This window comes from Cariama cristata, unplaced genomic scaffold (assembly GCF_000690535.1).
Source record: "Cariama cristata isolate BGI_N322 unplaced genomic scaffold, ASM69053v1 scaffold15819, whole genome shotgun sequence".
NCBI classification, from domain to species: Eukaryota; Metazoa; Chordata; class Aves; order Cariamiformes; family Cariamidae; genus Cariama; species Cariama cristata.
Genome location: NW_009634167.1, coordinates 27,291 through 51,925, shown reverse-complemented (window position 1 = coordinate 51,925; position 24,635 = coordinate 27,291). Strand labels below are relative to the sequence as shown.

Below are 24,635 nucleotides of genomic sequence, written 5' to 3'. Positions count from 1 at the left end.
TCTTGTTAGTGGTGAGATCAGCACCCTGGTTCCAAGTGTTCCCTTATGACCACCATCCACCCGTGCTAACGAGCAACTGCAGAGCTCTCCTCTGAGAACAAACGCATTATCATCATCATCCAGGCCTTGTATGCATGAGAATCACCCACTGACCGTTGGTCTAACACTGTGAAATGTGATTGCTGTTTACACACCAAACTGTGTAACTCTGTAGTGGGTCTGTGTTCTCCCCACCTTCTCCCCACTCTCCAGCAGAAGCACTAGTCTGTCCAGTGCCTGGAGGTACGTGCAACCCAGAACTTGGTACGGAACACGTGTCCTCCCCTTTGCCTTGGCACCGTGCGGCCAGGGCTACCATAACTTCATAGGGGAGTGACAGCAAAGTACCTATGTTTGTAAGGAGATGGAAAACTTGACAGGGAAAAAAAAAAAAAATAATCCTAAACCTTGAGGCTTTTAGATGTGGAAAAAATATAATTGAGAAACAGACACACGGAGCTGATATAATAAAAGATTAATGTATTTACAAAATAATAAATTATACCAGCATATCAGGGAATGTAGACTGCAGGAACACCCATATTTTTCAGCCAACTACTCCTGAAGCACACAGCAATGATATGTTAATATAGGTTTATATCTATAAATATAGCTATCGATATAAATACAGACACTTTATTCTAACGGTTACAAGAAAAAACACTGAAAACAATTTTCATAATGACGTCCTGAAAGTTCATGTTTAACATCTCTCAAGATATAAATTCTCTTGTCTTAGCCCATAGGTTTGCTTTTTAAGGTTTGTTAAGACGTCTGATTTCACTTATCTAGATACATGTCATCAGTCATTACACATATTTTTTCTGAAGTATTACAAAATATATTTTGAAATTTTAGTGTAAAAAAATATTACAAAACATTAATTTTGAATTCAGCTGACCTCAGCTGCGTGAATTTCAAGTCTTTTGGGTACAGACAATGAATCTACGTTATTACGTTGTTATTGCAGGTCAGAAGGAGAAGTGCCCTTTCAGAGCTAACTTAGCTGCTGCCACTGCCTGCGCCTGGGTTTGCAGCGAGCGTCCTGGAGCACCGGCACTGGGCTCCTTTTCCACAAGACTAACTGGGGGATGCACGTCATCAGAACATCTGCAGGTACTTCACCTGCCAGTGGGCATCAAGCCTGTGCAACCACACCAGGCCCACTCCACAGCACATCTCCACTGTGAACTGTGCAAAACAGGGGTGTCAGGTCCTCAGCACAGACCGCCCCGCTCTACTGGTATGCGCTAACTGCTCAAGTAAACATTGCTGACATCAGAAATCCAGCAACAAGCATACCCTTGGTATACCGATGTGTGAAACAGCAAACCTCTCCTCTCTGCGTACATGCGTGCGGACGTGTCAAAGGCTGGCTGCGCAATGTGCCAGAAATGCAACTTCATGTACGTGCTACAGCCGGTGGGAAACGGCTACGCCAGGCTGGCAGCAACTGCCCGATTCTCCTTTCTACCTGGCACTTTGACCCTCCCAAATGGATTCTGCTTACTGTCTCAGGCATGTGACCGGTTATCTTTAAGGGGGATTAAATAATAATCAGCAAAATCAGACTAGAGGAACTGGCTAACCTAGGAATGTGGTTAAAACTTAGCACTCTATAACCCGCCTTTCACAAAAGAGCGTGCAGACTAGTCGTTAAAGCAAGGAGAGAAAGGCATTTGCTCCCACAGATAGCCAGAAAGCCAGAGATCACCCTTCCTGCACCACAGGTGCACTAAAAGATAAAATTAGATGTGTTAAATGTTTCTGTACATATAGCTAAAAATAACTTGTATTTGCACCTTTAAATACGCATTTTTCAACAAAACCAGAAAGACTGTATAATACAAAAATGCCAACTATTCTAAATAGTATCAGTAAAAAGTAAAAGTAGAAGGTTAGAAAATACTGTATTTGAAAGTGTTTCTGATTATCTAAGTCTCAGTATAGATTATCTCATGTCTTATTTTTGTAAGAAATCCCACAAAATCCTTATCAAAAGTTAGCTACTGTAACTTGAGTAAGCAACTTAGGTATATTCACCACACTCAACATGACACTATCCAAAGTTTAAAATACCCAAATCACCACTTCCAGTCTGGTTTATAATGTAAAGCTGTATTCACTTTCTTTGTCACAGACTTGAGTTAAAAATTCCAGTACAGTCAGTTTTAAAATGATCGCTTCCCTGGTTTTTCTACCAGAAAAACTTTCGCCTGATGACGGCTATCCTGACATCAGAGAGTTTCTGCTGTCCTGGTGAACCCCGCTGGCTGTATGGGATAACCATTTAGAGCGTACACTCTACGCTAAGGGGCACGGCACAGGCTTGAGAAAAGACTAACATTGACTAGCCCAAGGCCCTTCTATAGACTCTATCCACCTTCAAATAGTACTGAATTTCTCAGAACATAATTGAAATATATATGGTGATTACTTCTTAAACCATTCTAGTGCACAGGATTTATAAAAGATCTAGGAACTCTTACCTAACTTTATACAACTTTTCAATCAAATAAAGTGAACATCACCCAAAAAACCCCACCCCATAATGCTATTCTAGAGTTACCTGATGAATGTCCTTGCACTTTAAATTTCCAGAAGGATAGTCAAGGCTATTAAAATCACACATACATTTAGCTTCAGTGTGGCAAAAGATCAAAGATTAGAAAAACAGGAGATCTTAAATATTTTTGAGACTGCAACAAAACAGCTGTCAATTTAACTAGCAGTTCTGATGACATTAGTGCTTTTCTCCTCTGCAGTCTCTTCACAAGGGTAAGAGTCGGGTGTAGTTTGGAAGGAGGTCTACTTTTTGTGATCATACAAGGTATCAGTGCTGTCTAGAAATGACTAACAAGTCCTGCCTTGCAAACACTACTGCGGTGATGTGATAGGTACCACTAGACAGGACACAGCATTGAAAAAATATATACACAACACAAAAACATTTTAAATATACAAATGTTGAAAACAGCATGCTAATGTGAATGTCTCTCAACCGGTGAAAATGCTATGTGCATAAACAAACAAGAAAAGTGTAGAGTTTGGAATGTTACCTTTAACAAAAGTTTGGAATGTGTTTTTACTTCTTTTCAATCAATATACATAATCTCAGAATTTTAATGCTATGTAGTTTCTAATCTATAGATGATACTAGCAACACTGAAGATAAACATTTTTATGTCAGCACAGCTTGTTCCTTCTCTTAGATAGAAGTATCAATGCATCCATCTCTAGTATCTTGCTGCAGACCTTATTTTCTACCTACTGTTAAAATAGCACTTCAAGATTATTAGAGATATATGTATATTCTATTAGCTTGCTTACTGTTGGAATGGTGATGAAGCATTCTGGTGCATCTCACGTTTTTATACGTAGCCACAGCTATACAACATAAAAAATTATTCAATACCTTCTTACACACTTAATCGTTACTAAAATGAAGCAGTCTGAACAATACTAACAATTGGCAGTTTAAATAGTTCAGGTGCCAATACTGGATGTCCAGTTACATCTTGACAGAAAACTTAGTACTTTCTCATATTAGTTGTTACAAAGAGCTTGATCCTGGTTATATCACCTTTACTCACTCTCAACAAAATGCTACAGCAGGCTTTGGTACTGCAGCAGATTACAGAGGATTACAAAAAAACCAAAAAACCAAAACATTTCAAAAGTTAATGTTAATAACCACTACCTTTAATACTGTCTGGAAGCTACCGTTTCAGTGTTTCAAAGTAGCTTGTCTTTTTGCCTGTGTGTAAACCAAGCAAAAGATATGCAAGTTTGAGGTTCAAAATGCATCAGTATAACTGATTCCACAAAATTATGCAGCAGAAAAATTTTTAAAGGGAAGTTTAATTATACCTGCTGTATGGGACTCTGTGCCTGAAACAATATTCTTCGCCCAAGTAATTCTGCAAAGATACAGCCTACAGACCAGATGTCAATAGCATTGCTGTAGTGACGGCTGCCCATCAGGATTTCTGGAGCTCGATAATACTGAGTGACAACTTCCTGAGTCATGTGACGAGATTCATCTAATTCTTCCACCCTGGCCAATCCAAAATCACAAATCTAAATTGAGAAGGTAAATAAAAAAATTAAAATAACCAAAACACTTAATGCATTTCAAATAGGTAACCTTCTGGTAACGAAGCAGGAAATTCCAAACCAGCATTTAAATAAATCAGATAATCTGCTGTAATTGCATAAGCAAAGGGAAAGGGGAATAGGAAGAAATTATGCTACTTTATTCCACATCCATTTAAACTTTCTACAATTTTATTTGAAATCACAGTACACTTTTAGTTGGCGTTGCAATATTTATAATCTAAAAGATTAAAAAAAAAACTTGGCACGAAAAAAATAGTTATTGCCAACCTCTGGGTACAGAATATTTCACCCTAAATCAGATTTCATTTGTTCATGATATGATGATATGCCTCAAAACTTTACAGAAAGATTTAGCCTTCTACTCACTCTGGCTTTGAGAATTTTTAAAGATTTCTCGAACCAGAAGGGTTAAGAAAACAGACTAAAGCTTTCACAATTGGAACACTTAGCAAATAAATGTAAACAAAACGTATTTTTTTTATATTTGGCATAGCTATACAACACATCTAAGCCCTCCAAAATTTCATATGCTTAAGAATGAAGAGTCTTGGGCATTCTGTATCACCATTACTTTGACTAGCACGCTGAACACTAACATGGCAATATCTGGAGAAACTGCCGGCCTTTCTCAGCTGCTGAGGGCACAAGAGATCCCACGCAAGTCAGACCACACACTCATGTCTATCTTGCTTTCATAGATTTGGGGAGAGGTAGGGAGAAAAGGGGAAAGGAAGATGTTCGTTCATTTGTAAGTTTAAAAGAATTTGTGGGATTTTTTTCTTTTAAAACAACTTTCAGGAAAAGTGTTCATATTAATTGTTTTTGTTTAAAAAAATAACAACTGATTTATAATGAACAGCATATAAACATGTACATTTTCAATAAATTTAAGTAGCACCTTAAGAACACAGTTGCTGTTCACAAGAAGGTTCCCTGGTTTAATGTCTCGATGTAAAATGCCAGCAGAATGTAGATATTTCAGACCTGAAACATTAAACGAAATTAAAATAAATACCTTTTTTCCTTTTAAAAGAAGTTTAAGGCTGAAAGCATTTTCCTGGAAGGTCTTGCAACTCCTGATCAGCAAAGACTTTGCCATTGGCTCATTATACGATTCTAGCTTCCAGTCTCTAGCGTACACTCAGTCACTCAATGAAAGGATAAAACTTTTGTTGGAGTACACAAACTAGACTGAGTAAGTAATTTAAGTAGTCTTTTTAAAAAAAACAAAAACAAAAACATCCATCTCCCTGGTTATGACATGGATACTGTACTAATCACAACATTCCAATATTGACATATACCTCTTACCACTCTATTTCCCAGCAAGAAATTTAACTTCTGCAGCACTAAAATTTGACTTAACAATTTCCTACGTAACAGCTGCACTTCAGAAATAAACTCAGATTAAACCCAAGCTAATTTGCCTTTTTTTTTTTTAAATCACTTTTTTTCAAACTAAAACTTCATAAGCCAACAGCAGATAATGTAAAACAAGGCTAAGAGAATACAGGCCCAAATTACAGTAAACCTAGGCCCTTTTCTTAACTTTATTAGTGCAAAAATTCAAAGCTAGAGCTAATGAACTTAGGACATCTGATTGCAGCAATTGGGGATGTTTCTAACATTTAGGTGGTTAGGAAAGAAAGCAAACCTATGCTTCCTGTGTGCTTTTGCTGTCCCTGAAGCAGTAATTCTGATATTTTCAAGAAAAAGCAATTAATGCAGAAAGCATCTCACTAAAAAGTACAGTGGGAAAAAGTACACCAATGTGAAGTTATTTATGCACATGAACTAGAGTAGTAGACAAAGCATGGAAAAATGGAAAAATGGCCATAATTCAAGTAGGGTCAGATAGAACAAAAATAAATAATACCATTAAACTGGGGAACAGTAAGCTCACAGGTGGAATGCCTGGGCAAATGGAATGAGAATTCAAGTAACTCTTGAACAAGCTTTAACTGACAGTTTTGCATTGCCATTTGGATCAAAATTAGAGTTTTGAGTGCTCCCCTAGTCATCAAACTCAGTAATCACAGAGGCACAAATGCCTTTTGTCCTTTAAGGGTACAAATCTTTTCTCTAGCACAACAGGTACCTGGAAAAGCCCGTACTAATTCTGGATATAAGTTAGATTTCTTTGCTCTGCTCTTTATGAATACAATCTACTATTTATTTACTATTAGATAAAATTGACTGTTTACTTTCAACTTATTTCAGTGAAAATACTCAAATAAAGCCAATGGAAATGCAACCGGACTAACACTAATCAAAAAGTGCTCCAAAGCCAAGCATGATAATCTCATTTCTTGGATAAAAGTTTCCAAACGGATTAAAAAAAAAAATAAAAAATCAAGTTTAAAATTACTGTTATGGTAAATTGTTTTAACTAAAAATCAAACTTTAGTGGACTGTTCCATAACAATTTTAAGTAGACTGTTCTCCAGAATACCTTAAGTGGGTATGGTTACATGTATTTATCAATTTGGCTCAGTCTAGGTGTCCTTTCTGCACCTTGATTCAAAAAGCATTGGAGGACCATTAAAACCCACCCAACTCAATGACCCACCGTAAGACTCTCACAGGCCACTGAAAAAGCCTTTGCAGCGGAAGTGTAAGTCTTGCCATCTTTACCCATGACTATGATGGAAGGCAGCAGGGCTGCCATATTCTTATAACTAGAATAATTAATGCTTGCTATTCATTCATAATATGAAATAAAAAGAACAAGTTTCCATGGGAAACTTATTCAAGATGAGGATGTCTTAAGAATAAACATTAAGAAACAGAAAAAAAAAAATACTACTACTACTACATAATTTTCATTAAATTTAAAAGAAGAAAAATTACCTCGTAAAATCTGGTAAAGAAAAACTTTGACATGATCCGAGCTGAGTGGCTGAGGAGAGACGATAATCTTATGGAGGTCACTCTGCATCAATTCAGTGACAACATATCTTCAATTTATTAGTTAAGGCAAAAGCAGAAAGTCCAGCACATAATCTCTTGAAACATTTACTCTAACTCCTAGAAATTTGAGCTCTTACAGGTCAGAGCTATTGAGTAAAAAAGAATAAGGCTTCTTCAGAGGTCAAGTCTCCAGACTCTTACAAGAACGAAAATAAAAAATGGATTGTGAAAGAAAACAGATTACTCAATAAAGTAGCATTTGCATTACGGTAGTTGTTACAAAATTACTCCAAAGTCAAATTACAACTCAGAAAACAAAGTAAAATTTTAAAATCATTAATAGCACTTTGAAACCTTTAAATTTTTCCTTAAGATAGGTAAGCCACAAATTACAAACAACTAGAGCAGCGTCTTCATAGTAGGCATACATCAACGTGGCTTAACCAGACAAACCGGCAAGTGCAAGCCTGTGAAAATCAGTTATCAAAAGTACCTTGCAGGTTGCTACACAATCAATAATGCAGACTTTTAAAAATACATATGCTTCCCTAAATCTACCCAGTACCCATTATTTAACCTTCTCAAGCATCATATACACATGCATACAAATCCCAGTCAGAAAACCTCTTCTGAGTTATAAAAGGAGAAGAAGAAAGAAAAGAAAAAAACCACAACAAAAAACCAACAAAAACCAACTCAAACTTCTGTCTGGAGGAAAAACTAAAAAAAACAAACAGAAACCACTATATCATGTACTCATAGACATGCAGAACAGAGCAATAGTCATGCTCACTGATAACTTACACAAACACCTGAAGATACAAAGAGTTGCATATGCTGTGGCTTATACTAAGGTAAGGTGTGCATTAAGAAGGGTATTGTGTTTATTCAGGAAGCACTAGAAATACTAAAAATGTAATGTTTCAAAAATGTAAATATATGGAAGACACAAGCAGCATATCTTAACTCAAAGAATCAATACCATAGTGTCAATTTCCTGAATATGTTACAGTAATAAAACACATGCAAAAATCATTATGATAAATACTGGGTACACTACAGAGATACGCGGCCTGTGCGCTGTACAGGGCAGTTAGCGACGGAGAGCGCACAGGCCAGCAATGAAGAGCCTACCGCCTTCCAGAGAAGCTGCCTCTGCTGGACTCTGCTTCATTCACCAGCAACACTGGCAGATTAAGTTTTGATTTTGGAGCGGCGGTTCAGAACAGAGTTTGAAGCAAAACCACAGCACCTCAACTTTCAAGAAGGACTGAACTTGCAACACTGAGAATTTTCAACTTCTACAACAAATAAGCTTGATAATTAAGAAACATTACTACTTTAAAAGCTACCTTTAGCAGTCATGTTTGAAAAAACACCTCTGATATTATTACATTTGTAGCTGAAGAAGGTAAAATACAGTCGCTGTATGTTAACTGAACTTCTGCTTTACAGCAAGGAATCAAGCATCTCACCAAGACCCCTGTGTTAGGCATTAAGCATTACGAGTCACACCAAACCCTGCAACGTTCAGAGCAGACAAAAATGCGGCAGAGAGGTGGTGCATGCTGCCAAGGTCATGCAAAAGATCAAGGAGAGCGTTAGAAATAAAACTGCTTCTCCTGGGCCCCAATCTAATATCTCCCTTGGTGTACTAGGTTCATTCACAGTTCAAGGTAAAGCAGTAGTCAGCTCTCAGCCTTCCAAAACCACAAACCGATCAGCTGTAAGAATCAGCAACAGCTCAGTCACCCTCCTCCGACCGAGTGCTACCTGCACGCTGGAGCGTGTACAGGTTTACCCTCCGCTCTACAGGAAGAAACAGGGTTTTGCTGTGCATGAGGAAGTTACACGCTTCGGTTCTGCTCATCCTCCGTATCTGCCACGCAGGAGCTCCGACAACTTCATGAACTCATTGACCTCGTGGTGGTATTTTTACAAGTGTGCCATCCTGACCTCTCCTCTGAAAGCAAAGCTAACTAGGTCAACGTTGAGGGTTTGGTTTTGTTTTGTTTTTAAATCTCACCATCATCTCGTAGGAGCCTATCAGTTGGTTCAATGCTCTTTATAACCAGCTCTGCTACAGGTCAAGTCTGAAATATAATAGCAAACCCTGACTTCAGTTAAGATACTTATCTCTTGGTAACACAGGAAGCAAGTCAGCCTCAGCAGAAACTTGTTCTTACCATTATCACCAATTAATTGGCACAGGTCAAGTTGCACTTATAACAACCTAGAGAAAACTGAAATTTTCTTTCATCTCTACCTAATCAATGTGCTCCTTCCATCTGTTGCTCTGCAAACTCTATCCAGCCAAATCCCTATCAGCCAAATTGTTCATCTGCCATCAGCTCACCACACAAAAACTAATTTTATAAATTAAATACTGCCAACTTTTTGGCCAAAAAACCACCAAATTAAAATTGCATTCATAAAGGATTCATAAAGAAAAAAAACAACGCTGTAGCAATGTAAATTCTAGTCCTCTAATTTTTCTTTTAGTTTTGCAAATGTCCTCTTAAGTATTTATACCAGCCTTTCAAAATCTGGTTTTTATCTTACGGCTGCAACAAATCTTTACATTTCATTTTCAATGTAAAATATTAAAAAAATCCAAAAGCATTACTCTGCACTTTATTATGATAAGATTTTTGTTTTGCTACGCCACAAATCCTCCTAAATCTCAATCCCAAGCATAATGTCTCCCAGATGTCTCAACTAGTTGCCATGCCAACTAAAGCAGCTTAAATTAAATGAGGGCCTGAAATGGCACCTGCACCACTCCAGGTCTGTTGCGCATTAAATAAAGCTCTCTTGACAGGGGCTCAGAGGTGCCATTAACTTGAACAGCAGCTATCTGATTATTGTCTCTAGATAATTTAATGAGGGTCTCTAAACAAGAGCAAAAGCAGCACTTGCTTGATGTTCCTGCCTTTTACAAACGCGCTTCTTAAACAGCTGGTACCAAGCGGGTCAATGGCTTTAGTCTGGCCAGTACTAAAAATGTTTAACAAAAACAAACCACAAAAACCCTATGGGATTTCAATCAACTATTCAAACAGGTGGCTGCAGTTTTCTTTTTTAAGTCGAACCATAATATATGCTGCCTACGAGGTGGTCACTGGAGCTGTAATATGCAGCTAAGCCAAATGTTACTACCAGATAAAAATTGCTACTGACAGCAGTAATTAGTTAAGTAGCTGTATAAAATTAGAAGTACAAATGTACCAATTTGCTTCAGAATAATTATCAAGGCAAATGCATGGCACAAAAGAACTTCACTTACTCTGTTGACTGGGAGACCTGCTGAGTTGGTAAATTTTACAAAGTGACAGGCAAATTTTACAGAGGAATAAAGTACACTCTGTGATATGGTATTCTCATAATGATTTGGATCCTTCTTTATTAGGTCTCTGCATACCTCAAAACTCAATGCTATAGACTGTTTTTCTGGGAAGAAGCCAGCATTCTGTAAGCAAGTTCTGGGGTAGGTGGATTACCTCCACTCCACTGTTAGCATCCAGGTGGCTACCTGCACGATATTGTAAGAAATATGCTTTTTTTTAAAATGAAACAAAACTCTTTCTTATATATATCAGGATTTTCTATAAAATAGGACAAGGGGTTTTCTCCTATTTTAGTATACTTTAGTTATACTTGTTTTCACATTAGGATTATATCAAGCTTACTGTGTGATGCCACCTCTGTTCTCTTCTAATTCTTTGCACACTTCATAGCTACCGAGTAGAAATATTTCTATAACATCCTAATTTCGTATCAATACCCAAAATATGAAAAAAAGAGACCTGGTCCATGTAAAAATGGTAAAAATTTAATGAATCTAATGCCTGTCTACATTATTTTTTATGTTTAAAATTTGATGACTTTTCTGTTACAGGTAAAATTACTGATATATTTGCCATCAAGTCACCTCTAATTACGCAACAGAGAAATGGCAATCTATGGCACATGTCAAAGGCCACAGACAAGCAATAGCAGAAGCTTTTTGGAGGGGCATGGTTTTTGAGTCAGAGTTAAAAAATAAAAGAGACAGGTTTTCATCCCAGGAAGAAAATACTGAAACTTCATCTGAATCTTACGTCTGTGTAAGGTAAGGGCTTCAAAGCTCTTGAAGAGCTCCTAATACAGAGAAAATTCGGCTTTTCAACCTAATTGAGCTGGAGTACAATGAGTGAAGCGTTCAGGTGAAGCAGCCGCTCCCACCTCTCCACTCCTGCTCAGTTTCAAAACTCATCAGGAGCTGGAGTTCCCAGCCTTCCACAAAAGCACCCTGTCATCAATCAGCTCCTAGTTAATGTCATTGGTAATAATCACCTGCAGTTTAGTAGCACCATATTTTGTATTATGTACAATAAAATGACTAATTTTCCTATCTAAATATCTATGTATTTGTAAAACGAAGCTTGAATGCTGTGGAAGCTCTGTTTTGGGAAAGACAAAGACATCTGGCATGTCACACCTGTAAGATTGCCTACAGTCTTGCTGTATACTGTGGTTCGCAAGAGTAAGACATACAGGTTCTCTGCTGCCAGTAAAAAACCACGTGTCTGAAATGGAATGGTGAGCCATTCCCCAGAGGTATGGCAGGACGCAGCCTGCAGAATACAAAAATAAACTCCACTACTTCAGCATTAGTCTCAAAATTTCACTTGGTTATTTAATTATTTGGTCTTGAGGTTACCTGAATTTGATATTCAAATGGAGAATGTATTTGTGCCACAAAGCACTTCTTGCAGATCACTATTCTGATATTTTACCATGCTTAAGGACAGATGCAGTAAAATTATCAAAAACTTCCATAAGTAGAAAAAACCCAAAACAGTGCAAGGGGGAATGTGGATTAATCAGTAGTAGATCTGTGGATAAATTACTAACTACTGTTGATAACTTATTCTATAAATAGCTTTTAAAATAGATTTTTAAAAAATGCAACACCAAATGTCAAACACGGTGTGAAGAGTTCCTAGTCAAAGTTAACATTTTAAAACCTTCTCTCAGTGCCATTTCAGATTGATCAAAAATCAAGTCATAATCCTTAAATTAGGAATTAAGATAATCTACTGAGTACCTATAAAAGGTTTAAAATTAAAAAGACAAAGAGGAAAATTTCAGTCTATTTTAACTGAATCATTGACAGCCAGGCACATACTGCCAGCAGATTCTACTTGAAAGATCACTGCGAGCAATACATGATATTCAACTTTAAAACCTCCCTGCTATTTTCCCATGTGTACACAATCTTCTTGATAGAAATAATTTCATATCAATGAATACCAGGGAAAACATTTTCAGTTCCAGGCAATATCATCCAACTAGATTTTGAAAATACTGTAATAAAGGTATTACAACTTTACTGCTGAATAAAGCAAAATTTTAACCCAAGGCAAAAGAGCCTCATGTTATAGAGAGAATAGAGCCATTCCAGCACACAGTTCATTCAAGCAGACATCTAGGACTCTCTCATACAGGTTACTGGTTTGACAATAACAACACCATGCTTTCATTACCTGTAGAAAGTACATCAAGCTATTCTGTTCTCATGAACATCTAGTGAGAATCTAAGTTGCAATTCTGCATGACCCAACGATATAAACTGTTCTGTTACCTGCTGCAAATCAGCAACCCGCAGCCTTTTATGAAGTATACTAATCTTCTTAATCCTTGAGGTCCCCGTTCAATTTGTTTGTGTGTTGGCCCAGAGGAACTTGCCGTGATGACGTTTCAGAAGGGTACTTAAACAAGGAAACCCTTGCTAAAGGGTACTGGGAAAGAACAGGAAGCCTGAGCATACGCTCCTTGGTACCCCAACAGTGTTGTCATTGTCCCTTCTACTGGCGGCGGAACCAAATCTTACCTTGTCCCTCTCTACCCTCCTCCACCCTACATAGATGAGGGATTTACTCTGTAATGTCAGAAAACAGTTCTTTCACCTCTTAATAAGATCAATGGAAGGAATTGTGCATACCTTTGCTTTTATTAGTATTAAAATCTTTTCAACTTAGTATAACAAGACTGACAAAAATTATGTCTTTTCAGCTGCTTCTAATATTCAATTTAATGGAAAAAGTTTTCCAAAAGTTACTACAGAAACTTAGGATAGCTCTTAAAAGAGAATATCTGTGTATCTCCAGTTGCAGAATTCAGTCTCACAATCAATTGCAGAAGATTTTGTAACTGGAAAAAAGAGCGCTATAAATCAGAACCATTTAGGTTGGAAAAGACCTTTAAGATCAGAGTCCAACTGTAAACCTAACACTGCCAAATCAGTTCAGTCAGATATGTTAATTGTAATGAAATGCTTTTTAGATGCTCTAGCAAAATCTGTGAGTCACTATTTACCTTTATAACTGATATGCTTTAAAGCTAGGTCAGTCCACTTACAAAAACAGGCATACAACAGAACCGAAACATCATCCAAGCTTGTATATCAGGGATTATACTTCTGTTCCACCAAGGTAAATTGATGATTGCAGGGATAAGCCTTGAACTTCAGCTTAATGATGAACTTAAGGATGAACATAAAAAAACTCAAAATCAGTAACAACCTCTGTTTCATTTAGTTTCTCCAGACAGACATGCAGAATAATATATGCTCCATTATCTACTCATTTTTACAGTAGGTGATACTGGCAAAAATATCAACACCTGCATAAGATGTTAAATGCTCACAAAGACTTTCAATCTAAAACCTCATTATACATTCAAATAATATCTCAATCTAAGAGTTTGCAAAGAATTTTCATTCTAAAACAAAAATCTCATTAGATTAGAATCCCTTTACTCATCACCAGTTTCCTAAGAAATCTTTTAATTTACCATCAAAATGTTAGGTCAGTTTTATAGTGAGTTCTCTTTACAAAATATACTTTCCAAAATACACTTTACAGTTCTTGCTAGTATCTATGACACATTGAATAATTGAAACTAACTCTACCAGTTCATTTGCAACACATCACTCATATCATTTTAGTCATTCTTTTACTATTTTTTTTTCTTTCCCCAAAAAGGGCACTACAACTCCTCAGGAAGAACAAAGAAAATCGAGCAGTACCAACTCAATCCCTTTACACTTTTATCACTGATCAATATACCTACTGTAAAAATGGAACATCACTACGCTATCTTTAGGAACTATACTAGTGGATCAACAAAGGAAGTTTTTACAACTACAGCCCCCAAATATGGAATATAGTTACCTGATCTTCTTAAAACGAATCTGAAATAAGTTCTCCTTATACTACAGTACGCAGAAACACATGCAATTAAAAATGTGCATATAAATTAAAACACCTATACATTCATGCTTCTAATAAATTTAAGGGTCATAAGTGCACTGTTACTGCAATTATTTCAAAAGAAAGGAGGAAGACTATACAAAGCAAATAGTCCTCTAGTATCAATATTAGACTCAAGAAATACAAACAAATTCAAAAAAAGACAGCCCTGTAAAATACTAGTCAGAATCACTTAAAATCAGTTAACCATGAAGGAAACTAACATTTCTGGTTTTATATTCAAAACTTGGCAGTAGCTAAGCTCATAAAAATAAGCTGATCCTATTTAAATATTCTTGACTGTACAATTACATGGAAGGAGCAATCCTTAACCTAGATCTGATTTATAACTCATATGACTTGTTATAAAATGAGGGCATTGAACTAGTGCAAATAACCAAAAACCAGTTTTTGAAGACTACTTATATGCTGTTCATGTGAAAGAAATATCAAAGTAAAATTTAAGGGCTTTATCTAACATTCATACGAAAAAGCCCTGGTATAGTATAGCATTATTTTCAACCAATGAATTTGTTTATTAATCAGTAAATCATGCTGTACTTTGGTTAAAATCACCAAGTTTAAAACACATCTACTTTCTTCACCAATCAAGTCAAGGTATTATAAGTAGATCAAACCATATTTCTCAAAGTTCAGTTTATCGAGAAATAAAGAACGACAATTTTCCACCCATTAATTGTCCTGTAAAGTGGGTCATACAAAAAAGCAGCTAAGACCCATCAGTAATTAAAAAACAACCCTCCAAAGGCTAACCATAAGAGCAAGCTGGTGCACTCAAATCTCAAGCAGCTCCACTGAAGACTGACACCAACATAATGAACCTACTTGTAAGATGACCAGAACACATGATGTGGACATCTGTGGCACAGTGCATTAATGATTTTTTTTAAACCTATCTACTACTATGCATCCAGGTAACAGAAAAAGCTCTCGGGTCCCAATTACAATTGTGTAAAAACTATGTAATTTTAGAAAATAAACACAAATCCTCCATCAGAACAATTTACATATACCCCTGAATGTATATGCATACTTTTCAGATGAAAATTGATTGGCAGGTGTCTTACATAAGCTTATAGCAGACATTTCATTATGCCCTGCCTGATTTACAAGGAGATTTTGGTAACAATTTTGGGTTTGGGAGGAAGTTTTTATTTGTGCAATTTGGTTGTGAATTATAAACTTGAAAGACTGAAACCAAAGCTGTAAAAGGAGCAGCAGTATAATGAGATGACACATAATTGAATACGCTATGATTCAAGTGTTTGCTTTCAACAATTCAGCACTGAGTTTAATTTTCAGTGTTTGCTTTTGGGGTTTTCCACAGAAAACACAGAAGTCTATTAGCTGACCTCAGCTGTATGGCAGATCCCTGTTCTGAAATGCTAATTTGATAATGGAAATGTCAATGTGTTAAGATATTTGATTATCTGCTCTCTAAAATATCACTTTTACTAAAGTCTACAAAGGACATTTTGTTACTAACAGCATGTTGTAAAAATATCTGAACAGTTCATAACACTCAGCAAATAATCTTAAGTTATGGGCAGGAGTCTGGTGAAGAGCTCTTTTCCTCCACACATAAAATATAAAAAACTAATCTCATTCAGTGCTAATTATCAAGTTTATATTTATTAGCCAAAAACTTCTCAAAAATTGGATCTTAGCATGTTAAAGTTTTAAAATAGCATAAAGAAGAGAACTGACAGTGGGGTTAATCTAGGCAGACAATCTTTATTATGATTCCTGGTCTGTAGCTAGTAAAGTCTCTGCAGAGAACAGAATTACACCTATTTAAAATAATTTTTGTTCTAAATCTCACAATATTTCTAGATAATTTCTGTACCATGAAAACCTGTACTTAACTCATTGCAGCAGAGTCATTTCTAGCAATTTAAAAACTAGAGTAAGTACTAAAACAACCTGCTTTGAGTCACAGAACTTCTCTTCCAACTAGTCAGTAAGAGCCTATCCAGCTCAAAGACTTACTTTTGAGTATTTAAGAATGCAGAAATTCCCAATCCCCAAAATAGGAGATAATCCAAACAAAGTTTGAAAAAGGAAAAAAATAAAAAACAAACAAACCAACCCCCCCCCAAAAAAAAAAAAACAAAAAAAAACCCAAAACAAAACAAAAAACCCCACAAAAACCACACACCATGACATTCTCACACCAAGTTATGTACTAAAATTCAATTGTATAATACAGTTACCCATAGACGGTGTGTACTTCTGCATCAGTGACATGTTAAACAGCACACATATCTGTGTGAAATCTGTTTTCTTGATCAAGACAGAGGCTGAACAAGGAAAGCCACAACCCAACCAGTCTGCTGAAACATCTCTGAAAAGTCATGGTTTCAAAGCATGTCACAATAACACTCTCTGAAAACACCAGAATGTATTTTAAGGTACTAATAACTGAAAGGAAGTTAATTACTGGATATAGTTTTTAAAAAAATATTTCGGGGGAATCACCATTAGTAGCAGCAGTATCTGTTGGTAAATATCACAATGCCCTGCATTTACTGGCTTTTATACATTCAAAGCTTCATGTTCAATCCTGCACCATTTCACCTCCAAAGTTAACATTTACTAAGAATTCTTCATAGTACAGAGTCACTTCTTTAAATAAAACTGTTCAGACACAGGCTCAAGGTTTTTGTAGTTCCATTTCATAGGTTCCACTAACTACTTGCAGTTTCTAAGCTAATGAAAATTACACCTACCTCAAATTAAGATGCTCTATTTTATATTTAGGATACATTTCTTCAAAATAGTCAATGTGTGGAGGCTGGAGTATGTCGAGGGCAGAGAGTACCTAGGAAACACCACACAAGATCAAGACCTATCCCAGACAAACAAAAACAAATCCCTTTTGAAATGACAGTCAGATTGGAATACAATACCTTCAGATAAAAAAAAAAAGGTAAACCTTAAAACAGGAGGAAAAGTAATGAAATAAGGTTCTGAAACAGACACCCACTTCCTGATCCCATGCCACTAGAAGAAGATAGTACTCCCAAGACGCTCATTACTGCTCATCAATGGGAGAGGTTACTACATCCACAGTTGCACTTGTGGAACAGTCTCGGTAAGAACTTTTTGATTCACTTCAGACACAATCATACGGGTCAATTCAAATAACTTTTAAATGTTTTAACTTTACCTAGCTGATTTTACCTAAGGCAGATTTGGGAGTGCTTGTACAACCACTTTGCTAGAAGAACTGAGCAATAAACTCCAACAAAGGGGAGAGGAAGATGGAGTAAGAAACAGCTTGGAAGCGAAAGCATCTCCAGCTAGCATAGCTTTGTGCAGATTGACATTTATCTAAAGCCTAAAATAAGATTAGGTGGAAGCGCGTTGCCTGTCTATTTGCAAACATTTTGGAAGGGAAATTATTAATATCCGTAGATTATTGATAATTTCATTTTTTATAGTGTTTGCAACAGTAATATCTGAGCTTCCAGGAAATCTGATAACTGTAAAATTAGAGAGCTTTTAAAGCATTTTAGATATTCTACAACTCAAAGGAAAAAAAATACTTCTGTTATAGATAGCTCCGTTTTACAATTAGGCTTTATCAAAGACTTCAAAATTACTTTGAATTTACTTACATTGTCATGCTTAAAAAAACACAACATCTTCAACTCCCGGAAGACCCTTTTACAAGAGACCAAATTTTGGAAGACGTTGGGCATCTTTTTGAGTGCAACTCTCTTTCCATCTCGTGGGTCTGTTACTGACCTACAGAATAAAAGATTTAGAACATCACATACTACTGTTAGACAAATTTTCTAAATCAGAAAAGAATATTTTAGAGTTCTTATCATTCTCAACTTAGATGGTGAGTCAAAATAATGTGAAGACACTTCTAGGGAAAAAAGTATTAAGCAAAAGGCATTATGCACTGTACTATAGAGTCTGTTTTAAATGTAGTGCGATCATTCTTTGATTAGAGTACATATACACATACCCAGCCAAGCTTGATTGCTGTTAAGTGGCTGGACACATGTACATCAGTGCACATATTGCCTGCCACTGGCACACACTGCAGCTCAAAGTTAGATCAACATCTTGAGCCGAGGAGCGGATGCGATAAACATCTCCTTCACCTCCTAAAAAAGACCTTATTAAAACATTTTCTCAGTTACCCAGATGTGACTTTGTCGGGTCTACTGCCTTCTTCCTTCCTAAGAGGGCAAAAAAGGTAACAATCCCATTCTGACAGAACACTGGCAAGTGAAGACTATTACTTGATCTATCACCAAATCACTTTACATCTGGAGAAGCAACAGCACATGGTATCTAAGTTTCCATAAATGTAAAACAGGCATGATACCTGTCTTTCTCCCATAGAGCTTATGAGATGCAAGTATAGTAGTTCAGAAATTATAGTGCTTTGCACATGGCAAGTATTTTAATTTAAAGTAATTAGATTCTGAAAATAGACTTTTATAATGAGAGCCATAAAACTAGAGCAAGGAGATTATGGTGCCTCAATTCCCAATCACGGTTTTTAAGGTGAAGCTTCTCCAACCTCACCACAAAACAGGGTTTCTAGATCTTCAGTTGTTAGGAAACCTTCATTTTTTTCTGCGTATTTTTATTGGGATGACCAAAATAACTTTCTTCTCAGTGCAATGTCGTAACCACATATGAATCTACATCCAGCCATGTACCCTGATGACTACATTTGTCCTTAAAAAGTTACTGGCTTTTCCACCTATCATGTGACTCTCCAACAGATGACACTGAAGGCTGCTTCTTTTGTTTCAGGTCCATGGTGTTTTAAGTATCTAAATGAAAAATCAGAATAGGGTAACCAAATATTTGCCTTATCTCCAAGTACCACATCTGACTTCAAAATACAAAACAATTCAATCAATCCAAAAAGTCAGAAGTAGCCACTGATACTAGTGGTTCAGAGTCAAAGGAGAACTATCCCAACACACTCAGCTACAACACTCGTTAATAGTCACTGCATATTTATATCTTAAACAAGGGGCAGAGGGGGCACTCGGGAAAGTTGATACCAGACTATTTCTATGGTGGGAAACACAGAACTGAAAAGAATCTCCTAATTCACAATACATTTCCTATTTTCTCCAGGACCTTTGCCTCTTGCCTCCAGCCTAAATTGGAAAGAAAGGGAATGAAAACTGGAAGAGCTACAGAAAATCCACTGCCAGTGCAATGCAGCACTCACCATTGGCCAGACTGAAATACCTTCCCTCACACTGTATAGTAACTTCGTTCACAGATGATGGTTAACCTCAGTGAGTCTATTTGCAAAACAAGGTACTATTCATTATGAGTAGGCGACATTTGAGGCTGGCCCCTAGCTTTAGGATTATAGCAGAGGCAGATTCTGAATGACACACAGCAGGGCCAGTACCAGGCAGTGGCTCACAAATTCATATAAATTTGATCCCAGCATGAGCTGAGAGCTCCCATTGCTCACAAGGTCAAGCACCACTGATCAGCTAATTAGTGGCATTCTTCTCTCTTTATGAGACAGCATTTCTGGCCTTGCCAAGTTTTTACCAGCTTTAAGGAAAACGAAAAAAGAAAGAAAGAAGGAGAAAAAAAAAAAAAAAAAGGCAAGCCGCCAAACCTCTAAACTGTAAAATAAAACTTAAAAGCTGCTGATTCCTGGGAATTAAATACATATATCTTTGCTACAAAAACAAAGTTAAATTTTATTCATAAAAATCCTCACTGATTACACTGCAGATGCTAGTGAATAACTAATTTTATCCCTTTGGAGTTTTGATGCTATTGCTGACCACTGCACACACACGACTGCTACCAAGAGGATATTCACAGCTACAGCAGAAATTCCACTAGTGGATTGCAATGGTGATACACTAAACTATGATACAGATGCAAGACCCAAGACAACATGAAATTTCCTCACAAATGACTCTTAATACCTAGGCAGACCATAAGCACCTTCCTCAGCTATGTTATATTCAACAGTACATTAAAACAAGATTTAAATAGCTATCTTGGCTATGAAAAATATTTGATTTAAAACTTTCAAAATTTGTTTTATGCTATATTATAGCATATTTAGAGCACGCTCTACAATTCTTTTTGAATAAGGTGAAGAAAATCAATTATGTGGCTTTGTTTCATTATTTCTCCCTAGAAACATATCTAAAAAACATAACTACAACAAAAGTTTTATTTAGACACAATTGCTATTTTACACTGTAAACAAATTAATTCTCTAAAATTGTTTCAATTTGTTTGAAGACAGAATAAAAAAATGCTTAAGATGCAGATGGCTTGAGAGAGTTGACATCTACTTCTACCGTTTCTATTATCTGTAATAAATTAGTGCAGTACACATAGATAACTTTCCCTAAAGAAAGACTAAAAAGTCTCCATTGATCACATCCAGGGGTTGCACAACACAGAAAGAGCATAAAGTAAACACTGGCAATTCGTCTGCAGGTTTACTTCCTCGAAGAAGCTACCTGCAGCTTCACAGATTTAATAGGTTTTTCGTTTGCTTTTTACCTCAACTTACATCAGCTTAACAGAACCCGAAACGGACAGACCTACAGCAATCAGAAGTCACAAACGCCACCACTTTTGAGGACAGACGGGTAAACAAGTAATGCAGCCTTCCCCCATTGATAAAAATCTGTCACCCGAAACTGAGGCATCACCTGGAGGGTTTACAGCAAAGGCAGTCAATTTCCATAAAACTCCTTACGGAGAGCTTGTGCTGCTGTCAACCACTCTTCGCCAGTTCTGGAGACTGTAAGCTTTACAAGCTTGTTAAGCTCCTAGCTGTATATTTAGGCTGTATTGACAGCGATCAGCTTCTGAATTTGAGTACTATCACAACAGAAAGACACCATTGGGATTAGTCAGAGAAGAATAACCCATTTTGTAAATGTTAACAAGCAAATAACTCAGCATGTCAGAATCAGCTTTGAAATTTCAGGTATTTTGAAAATACTAAAATTTCATAAACAGGTCAGGTGTGCCATACAAGTCACACAGCTACGTGAAACGGATACAAGAAATTGAAAAAGTGCTTGAACAACAGGCAATTAATTAATCAATAAAAACATTATTAAAAAAAAAAGCAAGAATAGTTTGCCTTTGCTTTTGCGCTTAAGTACTAATAAGAACCAAAAGACCGTAGCAAAACCTGTTGCGGAAAATTCTACATTGTGGGACTGACAAAGCATGTATTGGAGTCCTCTCTGCTCTTCAGGTGTTTCCTTATTATTCATGTCCCGAAGGCTTTTTAGGCCAAACGCACCAGGGATCCGAGCGCCCAGAGACCACGGGGCACACAGCGGTTTTCAGCCGTGCCCAGGTCTCCCTGTTGCAGCAGCAGCAACAAGAAGATGCTGAATTTAAGGCAGGTGAGAAAGTTGTTTCTGAAATTCAACCTATCAGTACTCAGGATGAAACTGATCTGCTGGAAGAGGAACAAATACCCAAACACGTTTCCGCTTGCTTGCTGGTTCATTTCTAATTGAGCAGGGGGGAATCATCTGTTCGGCACCTGAGGATTTGGATACTGGTTCTCCTCCCTCATGACAAACACACCTCAGCGGTTGCGTGCTTTAGTCGCGGCAATACAGCTTTGGGAACCTACACTCAAGAGCTTTCGGAGATATTTTTAATAGCCACCTTTTAACCATATTTCCATTTAGAAACTTCCTACCTGCCTTTTTCCAAATTTAGAAGTATAAATATTATTCCAGCAACTGACAAGAAAAATGCTGTAATATATACCATTAGATGAACAAATAATACACATGGTTTCAAAGTTTGCATTGTGTCTTGTTAATGTTTTAAGGTAAAAACTCACAAAGTACCATTTCTTGTTATTATTCATGCAAAGACCAGTCATGCTTGTAGCTGGTAACAATATAACTCTAATGAATGTGAATGGAAGTGCAGTAATTTCACGCCATGTTGAGTTTGTTCTCTCTTAACTCAGGGTAGCAGCTGCTTTGGTTCAGCACAAAGAGTACCAGAGAACAGAGATAAGTGCTGAAGCCTGTTACAGAGGAATGCTTTTATTTCTTTGTTGCTGAAAGGCTTGCTGGGCTGAGCTCCTCTGGTCCTGCCACACAGGGGTTATCCCATCTGTATTAGCTAATGAACCTCAGGGTGCACAGATAACGGGGGGCTCTGAAGGCAGCTCCCCCACCTCCAGTGAGACCGACCCCCTTCAAAACGGCTGTCTTAATGACCATCAACTCGTCAAACTAAACTTCACATAAAGCATTTAAATATTCTGTACAGTGTGCTTTTAATGCACATACTAAACAAACATCTGATTCTTACAGTAACATATCTATTTACATAATCCTGTCTAATAAAATGAAATTTAAAGTAAAAATGGCTAACGTTTTCATTTTATTAGTCTAAAAATGAAACTATTAAAAACCCTAACCTACGCACATGTATACTCTTCAGAGTATGTGCCATACCTCCACAAAATTACCACAAGACCTCAAAAGGTGTCCTTTTAATTGAATTCTAGATTAAAGCAGTCACTCCCAGTTCTAATAAAATATTAAAACAGAGTAACAGAACTTAGTTTTAGAATAGTAACCGGAAACATTTTCAGGCAAAGTCTGAAATTCAATAAGTTCTTTTAAAAGAAGTACTCCTCCCATACTGTCCAAAATTATGGAAATGTTAAAATACAGAATAGCATTAAATATAGTTACTTGCATTCACTGATTTTCAATTACACTGCCTCTGTAGATGTGCTTGTGACAATTTTTAAAGTAAGCTATAACAACTGTTTAAAGTAAGCAGTTTGACCTCATCACCTAAATCAAATGGCATCTAGGTGTTAAAATCACAGCCAAATGCACGCATTCTACTTCTTCCAGTTGCCCATGAGCTGCGTTACCAGCAGCAATGGAGGCGACATGGGTCAAGGCTGTGAAATTAATATATTCAAAATGAAAAATCTGAATCCAAGCCACAACTTCAGGGAAAGTAACCTCTGGAGTTCCAACAGACCAATGAAAAACAGAAAGTTTGAAGTGGAAGTCATTGTAAAAAGATACCTAAAATAGGATTTTTGATGGATTTGAAACACTTGCTTTCTTCAGCTGTACTGCTACAAAATTATGCTAGCTGCATACAAACACAGGAATCCAACAGTCAGCTTTTACAAAAACTAGTTCAGATTGAAAGTAAGTTTTAGGATGTGAATGTTGACCATCTACAGTTGAGTAAGTTTATATCTGCTCTGCAGAAAGTCATGAGGGAGTTTACAGCTGGCTAAATTAAAGTTCTCATAAATCAATGTTAATTATACATGAACAGTAATACAAACTGCAAAACTGTTTGGTTTTTTTTTCTACTGGTATTAAGCCTGTACTTCATCTAACCCCTTTCCGAATTCCTTTCTTGTAATTAAAAAAAAAAGGAAAACATTTTAAAATAAACACTATCTTAGAAAGATTATATGGATATGAAAGTAGTTGCTGAATGCCTAAAAATCCTTTCAACCACTACCCCCAAAAATACGAAGTGGATATCCATCTTTTTCCCTCTGACTGAAGGAATATACTTAAAACTTTTGAGCACTGACACCCAAGCCTCTTCTGTTGCTGAGCCTCACTTTTTTCTCAAGTGCTTTCTGACGGTGCTTTGTACCTTAAAGTACCACAGCTCTTTAGTTTAGTATACACAAGGACACTTATCCAGGAATACTAAATTCTGTTAAGTCAGAACATAATCAGGCAACTGACACCAGTGAACATCAATGTCCTACTAATTCTTACACTTCTCTAATGGATGTAGCTGTCACGCAGCCTCTTTAGTGAGAGTGAAAGATTCGATAAAATGGTTGGTCTTTAATCAAATAATACAAAACCCTGATTTATATTGATAGCTACCACAGACTTCTTGATGCTCATTTTTACTAGTTGTGGGACCCATTTTAAAAAAACGAAAAGAGTTAAACTTATTGCAGAACTCTTAAAAGTTCATCACAGCTGTGTAAGCAAGGCCTGGTATGTCTGCTCTCTGTTTTTTCAAATGCTTCCATACAATAAAAATTGGTTTAGGTGAACAGCCTTCTCCTAGCGCTCCTATTGCAGTCTCTGATGGAGGAATGAGTTAAATGGTGTTGCTGTGGCATACACATTTAAGGCCAGTTTCTTTTTTCTTTTAAATAACCCACTTCTACAAACAAGTAATGATCACCTGCAATATACAGTTTGAAAGCAATTCCTCTACTCTTTC

At 36.7% G+C, this 24,635-nt stretch overlaps 1 protein-coding gene across 1 annotated transcript in view; it reads right to left on the bottom strand.

The window, feature by feature from the left end:
- NLK (nemo-like kinase) overlaps positions 1 to 24,635 on the bottom strand; it is a 61,731-nt gene that overhangs the window by 10,638 nt on the left and 26,458 nt on the right. The window contains 5 exon segments of the mRNA XM_009707061.1: positions 3,910 to 4,119; positions 5,057 to 5,142; positions 7,009 to 7,115; positions 17,150 to 17,205; positions 18,005 to 18,134. Of these exon segments, the coding sequence (XP_009705363.1) occupies positions 3,910 to 4,119; positions 5,057 to 5,142; positions 7,009 to 7,115; positions 17,150 to 17,205; positions 18,005 to 18,134 (589 nt within the window).